A 12,433-nucleotide genomic window follows, 5' to 3' on the forward strand; every position below is an offset into this window, starting at 1 on the left:
CTTGGCTCTAAGCCCCTCACAGCCAAAGGCTGCTTGCAGACCTGCCAGCCCAAGGACCCAGAAGGAGAATGGGATCATATATTCAAAGTGCTAAAAGGAAAAAAAAAAAAAAGGCCAACCAAGAACACTATACCGAGCAAAACTATCTTGAAATGAAGAGATAATGACCTTCTCAAACAGACAAAAGGAAAGTGAGTTCATCACCATGAGACCTGCTCTACAAGAAATACTAAAATGAGTTTTTCAAGTTGAAATCAAGGACACTAAGTAACAACATGAAAACATTAAAATATAAAATTCAATGGTAAAAGTGAATATAAAGTCAAATTCAGAATACCACAATATTGTAACGATACTGTGTAAATCACTTTTATTTTATAATATAAAAATTTAAAAAATTTTTGTAGAATAATCTACAATATTATTTTTAAATAATTTAATTTATTATTAAAATAATATCTACAATAATTTATTAATGGATGCATGGTATAAAAAGATGTACAGTATGACACAATGGCATAAAATGTAGGGGGGAGGAGAAGTAACAGTATAGTCTTTGTATGCAATTGATAGTAAGTTATTATCAGCTTAAAACAATCTATTATATCTATAAGATGTTCATGGTATCCACACACAAAACTCTATAATAGATACACAAAAGAGAAAGAGTAAGGAATTAAAGTATACCACTACAAAATATAAATCACAAAGGAATACAGCAAGAGATGAAGAAACAAATGAACTGAAAAAAACACTCAGAAAACAATAAAATGGCAATAGTAAATCTTTACCTATTGATAACACTTACAGACTCAATTCAAAAGACAGAGAAGAGCTTAATGGATTTTAAAATCAAGATCCAACAATATGCTGCCTACAAGAAAGTTATTTTAGCTTTAAGGACACACATAGGCTAAAACTGAAAAAATTAACAAAGACATTCATTTCATGCAAATAGTAACCAAAATAGAGCAGAAGTGGTTATACTTATATAAGATATAATGGACTCTCAGTCAAAATCAGTCACAAGAGACAAAGGTGATTATTATGTAATAATGATTAAAAGGTCAATGCATCAAATGGATATAATCATCATATATATTTTTTCCAACACTGCAACACATAAATATTCAAGGCAAATGTTAACAGAACTGAAGGGAGAAATAGAAAGCAATACAATAATGGTAGAGGTTTTCAATACCCTACTTTCAACACTGAGATCATCATCCAGATAGAAATTCATAAAAAAGCAGCAAACCTGAATAACACTACAGACCAAATGTACCTAAAACACACAGGACACTCCATCTAACACACCAGAATGCACATTCTTCTCAAGCCACACAGAATATTCTCCAAGATCATATAAGGGCCACAAAACAAGCCTTAACAAATTTAAGAAAATTGAAATAAGACTTCTGGCCAAGATGGAAGCATGGGTAGATATACTTTGCTTCCTCAGAAACCAAAAGAAGGATAACAACAAATTTAAAAACAAAAATTAACTAGAACTGTCAGAAAATCAAACTGTATGGAAGTCCAACAACCAAGGAGTTAAAGAAGAAACATTCATCTGGTAGGAGGGGCTGAGACAGGGAGCCTGGGTAGAAAGGATTTGTGGCAAGGCAGTGGCTAAAGGACCAGGGCAGGCAAGATGGTGGCTGTGGGGCAGACCCACATTTTCGTGCAGATAAAACTGGGAGGAATAACTGGGGAGTGAGAGAGACAATGCAATCCAGGGTTCCAGCACAGGATAAAGCCTCAAAATCTCTGACCGTATAAACCTTATGGGAGTTACGGCAGCAGGAGAAACTCCCAGCTTCATAGGAGAGTTCATTGGAGAGACCCACCAGGGTCCTAGAATATACACAAATCCACCTACCCGGGAATCAGTACCAGAAGGGCCCAATTTGCTTGTGGGTAGTGGGGGAAGTCACTGAAAGCGGGGTGAGAGAGGAGCAAGCAGCATTGTTCCCTCTCAGACCCCTCTCCCATATACACCACCACAAAAAAGCGGCATTGGTTGTCCCATCCTGGTAAATACCTAGGGTTCCACCCCTTATTACGTAACAGGTGTCCCAAGACAAAAAAAAATATGGCCCAAATGAAAGAAGAGATCAAAGCTCCAAAAATAGAACTAAGCCTCAAAGAGACAGCCAACTTATCAGATGCAGAATTCAAAACACTGTTAATCAGGGTGCTCACAGAAATGGTTGGGTGTGGTTGCAAAATAAAGAAGTGAAGGCTATGCAAAGTGAAATAAAGCAAAATATACAGGGAACCTACAGTGAAGGGAAGGAAACCTACAGTGAAGGGAAGGAAACCAACTCAGATCAATGATTCGGACAAGAGGGAAGACATAAACATTCAACCAGAACAGAATGAAGAAACAAGATCCTGAGAAATAATGAAGTTGGAGGAATCATGCTACCTAACATCAAACTATACTATAAAGCCATAGTAATCTAAACAGCATGGTAATGTCATAAAAACAGACACATAGATCAATGAAATAGAATAGACAGCCCAGAAATAAACCCACACCTTTATAGTCAATTAATATTTAACAGAGGAAGCAAACATATAGAATGTGATAAGGATAGTTTATTCAAAAAACAGTGTTAGGAAATTGAATGATTATGTGCATAAAAATGAAACTAGACCACCTTCTTATGCCACATACAAGAATAAATTCAAAATGGATTAAAGACTTAAATATTAGACCTGAAACCATAAAAATCCCACAAGAAAACACAGGCAGTAAAATCTCAGACATTTCTCATAGCAATATTTTATCTGACATATTTCCTCAGTCAAGGGAAACAAAAGAAAAAATAAACAACTGGGACTACAGCAAACAATATCCACAGCAAAGGCAACCATCCACAAATAAATGGGCAAGAATGGGAGAACATATTTGTCAATACATCTGATAAGGGGTCAATGTCCAAAATTTATATAACTCAACACCAAAAAAAAAATCCCCAAACAATTCAATTTTAAAAAGGGACAAAAAACCTAAATAGACACTTCTCCAAAGAGGGCATACAGATGGCCAATAGATATATGAAAAGATACTCAATGTCACTAATCATCAGAGAAATGCAAATTAAAATCACAATGATGTATCACCTCACACCAGTTAGAATGACTATCATCAATAAATCAACAAATAAATGCTGAGAGGATGTGGAGAAAGGAGAACCTTTTTGCACTACTGGTGAGACTGCAGATTGGTGCAGCCACTGTGCAAAGCAGTATGGAGATACATCAAAAAATTAAAACTGGATCTGCCTTTTGACCCAGCAATCTCACGTCTGGGAATATATTTCAAGAAACCCAAAACACTAACTCAAAAGAACATAAGCACCCCTATGTTCACTGCAGCATTATTTATAATTGCCCAAATATGGAAGCAGCCCAACTGTCCATCAATAGATAAGTGGATAAAATAATTATGGGACATCTACACAATAGAATACTACTGGGCTATTTAAAAAAGAAGATTTTACCCTGTGCAACAGTATGGATGGACCTGGAAAACATTATGCTAAGTGAAATAAGCCAGTCAGAGAAAGTCAAATACCATAGGCTTCACTCATATGTGGAATCTTATGAACCAACTGAACTAACAAGCACATTAGGGACAGACTCATGAAGAGCAGGATGACAGCTCTGGTTAGGGTTAGAGGTGGAGGGATCAAGCAAAAGGACTCATGGACAACAGTGTGGTCATTGTGGAGGCAGATATAAGGAGAATAAATGGTAATGGAGAAAAATTCAGTAAAAAATAGATTAAAAAGTAAATTTAAATTTTTTTTTTAAAAATCATCATGTTATACACCTCAAACTTAATGTTATATGTCAATTATATCAATAAGGCTGAAGAAAATATAGTAAAAATATAAAATAAAATATAAAATGGTTACTGCTCTCATCCAATTATGCTGAAAATAAAACCATTTTAATTACTAACACTAAGTTAAATTATAATGCTTTACATATGTGTTCAAAATCCCTTGTCTGTTCCATTATATTCACTAATTACATTCAGCCCCCAAGACCAGGTGATTTTACATACATAATAAACAACACAAATGTTGGTGCTTCTCCATCAGAATGTAACACCCCACTAAATTAGCTTTCTGAAAAACATGAGTTTGATATAAAATACCTTTCAAAAGTCAATATTGGTATCCCCCTCTTTCCATAAGTTCAAATTACACCACTTCACTTTTACAAAAGACTTACATTAGTACCTGTTTTTCCTCACCAAAATAAATCCAAAGAGAATTTTTGATGTTACAAAAGAAAGCAAAAAGCAAAACAGCATTTATCACTTGTTTTACAAAGAGCCATTATAAAGACAGCCCACACCTAGCAGCAAGACTGGCATTGCCAAGCTCCTTCCCCAGGAACTACATTCAGCATCTCAGCATCAAGCCACCATAACCTTGAACTGTGTATGTGAGCATGTGTGCTTTATCTCGATTTACTCTTTTGTATCATGCATTCCTGCTTTTACTACATGTCAGTGTCATTGTAGGTTTTATGTGCTATTTGGTATGATTTAATAGATTATTTTTTAGGTCTGGGAATGCTAAAAAATGTTTCCATATAAATTGATGGTAACTGCTTCTTTATGCCATTTCAGCTTATGAAAGGTTTCATAAGAATGCTCTACTTTTGGGTGGTGGGGGAAACCTGTACACCCAATTTTTCATAAGCTAAACCTACAGCTAACCATTCCCCCAGATGTTTGCCTATAACAATTCAGTCATGATTGAAGCACCATTAATTAAAGCACTCTACTACAGTAATTGTTACTGATCTAAGGACATATCCAAACAAATACGGGATTTGGGATTCGATAGAGCTATGTAACAAGTAGGTTGGCCTCCTATGGCACCCCAACAGTCCAAAACACTGGCTTTACTTTAAAAGCAAATAAAACAAAACAACTCCCATACACAAAATTTATGCATTTTTTAATTTACATTTTTACAAAGTATATTCTATTAATACTTATAGAATTGATACGTTTAAATTAATATATGTACTGTACTTGTCTTTTTCAATTGTTTCTTGATAAATAGTAAATTGGTCCTGCATATAGTGTTCATGTTTATGAAAAACATCACATGTTGGCTTCCAGCTATGGGAAAAAAATATTATAATTAGCATCTCAGAAAGGCAAACAAATGGTAAGAGATAATGAAAATAAATGTAACCACTTAAAAATAAACAAATCTTTCTCTTCCTGGAGAAATCAAGCTTCCATCAAGAAAAATATTCCCATCTCCCATCACCCTCCCACCACCACTATCACCCTTCATGAAATCATACATATGCTCAAATAAATATCATTATCTGTTAATTTTTACATAAAACCTGTTTTGGAACCATAACCAGGAAAACAGCAACTGTAACAGGGCTGGACTATGTATTGCTATGGCATTTCTAGCATATACTCTGCAACACTGCAATATCGTACTCCTAAGATTTTGGTTAAGAAATTCTTTTGGGCCCTGACTGGTGTGGCTAAGTAGGTTGAGCACTGTCCTGCAAACTGAAAGGTCACAGGTTTGATACTCTGTCAGGGCACATGCCTGGGTTTTGGGCCAGGTTCATGGTTGGGGGCATGCAACAGGCAACAGATGCTTCTCTCACAAGTCAATGTTTCTCTCCCTCTCTTCCCCTCTCTCTAAAAATAAATAAATAAAATCTTTTTTTTTAAAGAAATTCTTTTGGAGTAAGCATTTGAAGTGCTTGGATAAGGACTAAAGAGAATCTTTATTCTCCTTTGAAACTTAAAAAGTCAGGTTGTGACACCCCCCTGAACTAAGAAAGAAACTAGGCCAAAATGAATTATAAAATCAGATGCTAAGAATAAAATAAATATTCATCTTATACACTTTTTATTACATGACTTGAAAAATGTTACCAATGTGAAAAATCTATAATTAGCATACATCATGGCAGCTTCCATTCTAAGTATTGTTCAAATATTTCCTCTAGTTCCTTTTTCTCATCTTTTTTTTAAGACTCAAAAAGTATAACTGTCCACTTTGGAAACACAGAAATTCACCCATATTCTCAACACTGAAAAATAGGTACTGCTATTTTTTAATAAATTGTTTCCTTTTGCTTTTTGTATTATTTTGGTGTGCTTTTCTTTTTAATCTGTATGTAGTCATATTTATCCATTTCCTATGTTATTTCTACTTTTGGTAACATATTTAGAAAGATTTTCTTTTCTTAAAGATTATATAATCACCTATATTTTCTTCTAGTACTCTCATGAATTCATAGTTCACATTTAAAATTATTTTTTAAAGATGTTATTTATTTTTAAAAGGGAAAGGGAGGGAGAAAGAGAGGGAGAGAAACATCAATGTATGGTTGCCTCTCACATGTCCCCTACTGGGGACCTGGCCTGCAACCCAGGTATGTGCCCTAGACTGGGAGTTGAACCAGCAACCCTTTGGTTTGCAGGTGGGTGCTCAATTCCCTGAGCCACACCAGCCACGGCTCTTTATTTAAATTTCTAAAGCAACATGCTGATTTCATGAACTACTAGTGTTCACGATATTAAAATTAATAGATCCTATTAACTGTTCTCAGATCCCAGCACAGATTAAATTGTATAATACAGTACATCTTGGATGTAACAGGTTCTAAGGAGAAACTATCAGTTCTTTTCCAGCACCCACTGCAGCTAGTTGATGGTAGAACCTACTAAAATAAAAACCTAAGTCAAAAAGAAAAAAAAAGTTCAACAATATATAGTTTTTTATTGACCTGATAGTCAAAAAAATTTAAATACTGCTAATTCCTGTGTTGGCAAGGGGGTGAGAAAATAGAAACTCTCATAGGTTGTTGGTGGGAGTATAAGTTAGTATGGTCTTTTTAGAGAGCAGTTTGGCATTATCTACCAAATGTTTAAACATGCAAATTCTTTGATCTAGCAAATTCATTTCTAGAAGTTCATTCTACAATAATAGGTCTATAAATGTGGAAGGTACCTATACATGTTGCTTATAATAGGAAAAAACTGGAAATAACCTAAATGCCTATTAATAGGAGAATGGTCAAATAATTCAGGATACATCAATATTATAAAATACTATGGAGCTGCTAAGAATGAAATCTATACATAATCATTACATATACAATACCATTTACATTACATATTGTTAAATTTAAAAACAAGTTGAAGAATAAGTATGGTATGATCCCATTTTTGTAAAAAAGGAAAGATATGTAGATAGATGTGGATATAAGTATATGTAGTAATGATTTTGAATATTTATTAAAAAGGTCTGAAAGGATATGCACAACTGTTAAGAGTGATTACTACAAGGAAGAGGACAGGGTTGGGTGGGGACTGCAGTCAGGGAAAATCTTTTTTACTCCATATATTTGTATAGTTTTTGAATTTTTATATTAGGTATGTGTTACTTTTATAAAATTTTAAAACTAGTATAAAAAGCAATGGGTTAAAAACAAAAAAGGCTTGTTAAAATTTTGAACAAAATATTTTAAAACAAATGATTCTAAAGTATAGTATCTAATACAATGACAATGGTTCACATAAAATTAAATACAAAACACTAACATTTTTTAAGTATTTGTAATATACAATAAAGTTTCATTAACAAGTCTTTATTTCAAAATATGTATGTCTTACAGTGGGTTTAACTACTAGAATCCTGACATTAAAATCAATAGATCCTATTAACTGTTCTCAGAACCGTTAACTACTCAGAACTACTAGAATCCTGAGCCTGAAGCTATATCAAAAGAATTCTCAACATATTGAATTTTTTAAATTTTGAAAAACTACTAATTTTAGGTGAGGTTTCACTAGACAAAAATAAGATCTTAAAAATTCAAAGATGTAAATTATTTCAAATTTATTTATGTAATAGAAATTTTACATACTGAACCTAATGGGATCTGAATTAGGGAGATCTTGTAGCACTTCTGTTTTTCTTTTGAACCTCTTGTGATCCCTTCTTAAAAGACAATTAAGACTTAATTCATCATTGTGCTAATATAAAATACTACTTTAAAACAGCAGTTTCTATAAACTCAGAAACATTGAATAAAAGGATATAGTAACAATTTCCGAAAGTGCTTTTCTTTCAAATACTCACTTACTACAGTTGTCTTTGATTTCCTTACTATGTTTACAGTAATAACCAATTTCCTCATCTGTTGTATGTATAGTTTCCTGTATCTTACAAATAGTTGCTTTATTTTGTTTAATATCATCAAAGCTTTCTGAAAAGAGAAAATATTTATTTTCTTAAGGTAGAAATCATAAATTAAAATAAACGAATAGAATAGAAAAAGAAGTATGGCAACTTACCTAAAAGGAAGACAGCCAGAGAACGGAGAGGAAATAGGCTTGAGATGGGAAGGGCCATATATTGAAAAGCACAGAACCAGAGCCAGGCTTGCCCCTATACCCAGAAGCTAAGGATTTGTGTTTAGGATTGAAGAGAAATTAAATATCCTCTATTGTAAAAGGCTAGAGTAAGTGATATCTAAAATCAGTGGTATCTTATGATGCCATGTAAATATTTATCCATACATGAAACTAATACAGGAGTTTTGTTTTTGACAAATGTGAAATTTCTATTTTTCTATTCATTAATAAATGTCAATTAATTATTAAATGCACCTTCAACTGGCTTTTTACTAGTGACTAAAACAAGATAAAAATACAGTTTCATAAAAAGATTAAAGTAAAATGTTAATATTCTCTATTCATTTTTGTTGCACAAAAGATAACCAAATTCTACCTTTTCAGAACTATTAAGAAATTATTGATTCTGGTTTTTTTTAAGATTTATTTATTTATTTATTTATTTATTTTAGAGAAGGGAGGGGGGGAGAGAGAGAGAGAGAGAGAATCATCAATGTGCGGTTGCTGGGAGTTCTGGCCTGCAACCCAGGAATGTACTCTGGCTGGGAATCGAACCTGGGACACTTTGGTTCCCAGCCCGCGCTCAATCCACTGAGCTACGCCAGCCAGGGCTGTTTCTGTTTTCTTTTGATAGTTTTTCTGTAGAATCTTGAAATACTATATTTATGTAATTTGTTTTGCCATTTCACTCCTATTTTCAGTATCATTATTCCCAAAAAATAGGGCATTAATGCATCAATCCTGGCCCCTGACTGTATCAAGTATTTGAAATCACCTGTGTTATTTGAAAAAAATAACATATTTTCAACTGCACTTAGTTAAAGGGTCATTTCAGCTTATAGCAAAATTCTTCAACACAAATTAAATACTGAATTATAACCTCCATGTTCCCTTTCCCATCAGATCTGAACACAGGTTTTGGTGGTCATAAAAGACGAAAAAGTAATATGAAGTTAGCCTCACAGCTCTGTAGCATGTGGGCTGGTTTTGAACAAGGTAAAAAAAAATACACACACACACTGAATATAAAATTTTATTATTGAAAAACCGGTACTTAGGATAAATAGCTCATTATTAGGCTGGGGCTTGTGTGGCTCAGACGGTTGGAGCTTCATCCTGTGAAGTGAAAGGTCACAGGTTTGATTCCCAGTCAGGGCACATACCTAGGCTGCAGGTTCAATCCCTGGTCAGGGTGATACCAAGAAGCAACCAGTCAATGTTTCCCTCTCACATCAATGTTTCTCTCCCCCCACTCCCCCTTCCCTTCCCTCTAAAATTAATAAGCATGTCCTCGGGTGAGGATAAAAAACATAGCTCATTATCAGCACTAAATAGAACTGGCATAAAACTTATTCCAACTATAAGTTACCCTAAGCAAGGTGGCTGCATATTACCTTATATGCCATAAAAAATTAAAAACTGAAACATCTTTATCATGCAAAACTACTTACTATTAATTCGGTGAATCATATCTTCTTTAGTGCTTATATCTTGCTCATACTGAAAAACTAAAATATTCTTTTTTTACTTCACTTCATTGTTTAAACAGCAAATGATAATACAACTAGTTATGTATGTCTTTATTTTTATTTTATACCTACCAAATTCTAGCAAAAGTCTGTCCAAGCTGACAAACAGGCTGTCATTCATCTTGGACACTGCGTTTAAAAAAAAAATTGTAAGGACGGATTTTCTGAGCTCATATGCAAAACAGCATGTATTAAGTAACAACTTTGTTAACATAGCATTGGTACAGAAAAACGTGGATGGATCAACAACTGGGAAGAGGAGAGACCCATTCAGCTCAGTACTGAGCCTAGACCTAGTAGGCACTTTACTTTTTAAAGATTTTATTTATTTTGCCCTGGCTGGCGTAGCTCAGTGGATTGAGCACGGGCTGCGAACCAAAGCATCACAGGTTCGATTCCCAGTCAGGATACATGCCTGGGTTGCAGGCCATGACCCCCAGCAACTACACATTGATGTTTCTCTCTCTCTTTCTCCCTCCATTCCCTCTCTAAAAATAAATAAAATCTTTTATTTATTAGGGGAGAGAGAGAGAAACATGAATGTGTGGTTGCCTCTCGTGCGCCCCCCACCCAGGACTTGGCCCGCAACCCAGGCACGTACCCTGACTGGGAATCGAACCTGCGACCCTTCAGTTCACCGGCCTGCGCTCAATCCACTGAGCCCCATCAGCCAGGGGGGCACTTTAATCAACACTTGTTGAACGCCGCTGCATTACAAACTCCCGAAGGAGCCTTCAAATTGCTTATACATCCTAGTCACTGAATATCTGGAGGCCACAGACACCCAGATTTCTCAAAAGGATGCGCCTTATAAAATAAATATTCATAAAATGAGTATGTCCTTTCTCGGCGTGTGTCCTACTGGGAACAGCAAGATTCCTACAGGCCCAGTGCAATTTCACACTTAGAATCTACCACTGAGAACCCAAGAAACGGAGGTTTTCACAGAACCGCCAAGTCGCTTTAGAAAACGCGCCTGAGGCGGGCTTCGCGCGTCTGCTCGCCTACCCAGCCCGGGAGCGCCGCTTCCCGCGCGTTCTGAGGCGGCAAGTCTGCTTGACGGCTAGCCGGCTCACGGCCTCCTCGCTCCGCCTCCTTCAGCTGGGTCCGACCCGCACTCCAACCACGCGGCGCCCACGGCCTCGGGCGGCACTGTGGCGTCGTGGCCCCGCGCCTGGAAGCCCCTGGAACACGACCTGCGATCCAGGGTTCCCCTCAGACTGGGCCCACCAGCCCCGCCCCGCCCCTCTCAGCCGCCAGCCCAGGATGACCACTGCACACAGCTCCCTTTCCCACCTATCTCAACGGCCCTCTGCGACCCCGACTTCCACTCCCTTTCTTCTCCCGGCCCCCAAGTCCACTCCAAGTCGAATTCCGGGGCGCGAAGACAGACCCCAGAGCCGAACAGCCGGCCCCGCCCAGGCCCGCGAAGCCGGTGGCGGAGCGTCAGATCGCGCTGAAGAGCGAGATCGCAGTCCCCGCGAGACCAGCAGTGAGCAGTCACTCCTAGCTCTGCGCCGAGCGGGAACCGGGGCCTCCTGTGAACGTGCTGGCATCCGGGGATCCCTAAATGGAGGCGGGCTGGGAACCTGTCGGGGACACTGCAGTTTTCTTGAAGAAAGTGGTTTTTTTTAAAAGTCTACTCATTCCTCTTTTAATAGTTTTAAAAACTTTTGGAGAACAGCGATAAAATCGATATTAACTTTAACGTGACAGTAAAAACCACTCGAATGAATCATCGAAATTGAATTTTGCAATTAGCATTTTTCAAAAGTTCTTCAAGCATGAGATTTCAAATATTTCATTCAACAAACAATTTAGGAGTCATTTGTTTTGAATAAAATGCACACACAGATTCTGCTCAAAATACTGTCTTTAAGCATGGATGGAACTGGAGAGCATTATGCTAAGTGAAATAAGCCAGGCGGTGAGGGACAAATACCCCCATGATCTCACCTTTAACTGGAACATAATCAACAAGAGAAAAAAGCAAGCAAAATATAAGCAGAGACACTGAAATTAAGAACAATCTAACAATAGGGAGAGGGGAGGGGACAGTGAGGAGAAGGGTTTTCAGGTACTACTATAAAGGACACAGGGAGAAAACAAGGGGAGGGGTGGACGCTAGGGAGGGAGGTGGGCTTGGCGGCGGTGGGGGTCAGCAGTGGGGACAAATTACAGACAACTGTAATTGAACAATAATAAAGTAAACTATTTTTTTCTTTCACATTTTTAAAAAAGATGTGAAAGGAAAAAATAGTGTCTTTAGATAATTTATGCTCTTTATGTTTAGCATCTCCAAAGTGAAATTAAAAATGAAAAAAAAGTAATTTAAACAAATCAGTCCCCCCAACTGCTTAATTATTGGTGTATTTCCAGTCAAAATGTTTTTAATACTAAATGATCTAAATAATTGCCTCAGTTCACCACAACCTAAGTTATTTCACGGATTACTAAAATGAAAGAGAAA

General features: G+C 36.5%; 1 protein-coding gene and 1 non-coding gene across 2 annotated transcripts in view; one reads left to right on the plus strand and one right to left on the minus strand.

Moving 5' to 3' along the window:
- CUNH14orf39 (chromosome unknown C14orf39 homolog) overlaps positions 1-11,360 on the minus strand; it is an 83,252-nt gene extending 71,892 nt beyond the window's left edge. Inside the window, exons 1-5 of the mRNA XM_045821950.1 lie at positions 11,260-11,360; positions 10,036-10,092; positions 9,886-9,942; positions 8,160-8,286; positions 5,066-5,155 (exon numbers count right to left, since the gene is read on the minus strand). Coding sequence (XP_045677906.1) covers positions 5,066-5,155; positions 8,160-8,286; positions 9,886-9,942; positions 10,036-10,084 — 323 coding nt within the window. The 5' untranslated portion in view covers positions 10,085-10,092; positions 11,260-11,360. The remainder of the gene's footprint in view (positions 1-5,065; positions 5,156-8,159; positions 8,287-9,885; positions 9,943-10,035; positions 10,093-11,259) is intronic.
- On the plus strand, positions 9,314-9,431 carry LOC123809041. The gene has a single exon (XR_006783917.1). It is a non-coding gene; the product is annotated as a small nucleolar RNA SNORA61 (small nucleolar RNA).
- Positions 11,361-12,433: the final 1,073 nt, after the last annotated feature.

The sequence above is a fragment of the Phyllostomus hastatus genome, unplaced genomic scaffold (assembly GCF_019186645.2).
Source record: "Phyllostomus hastatus isolate PE091 unplaced genomic scaffold, TTU_PhHast_1.1 phas_scaffold_501, whole genome shotgun sequence".
In the NCBI taxonomy this organism is placed as follows: domain Eukaryota; kingdom Metazoa; phylum Chordata; class Mammalia; order Chiroptera; family Phyllostomidae; genus Phyllostomus; species Phyllostomus hastatus.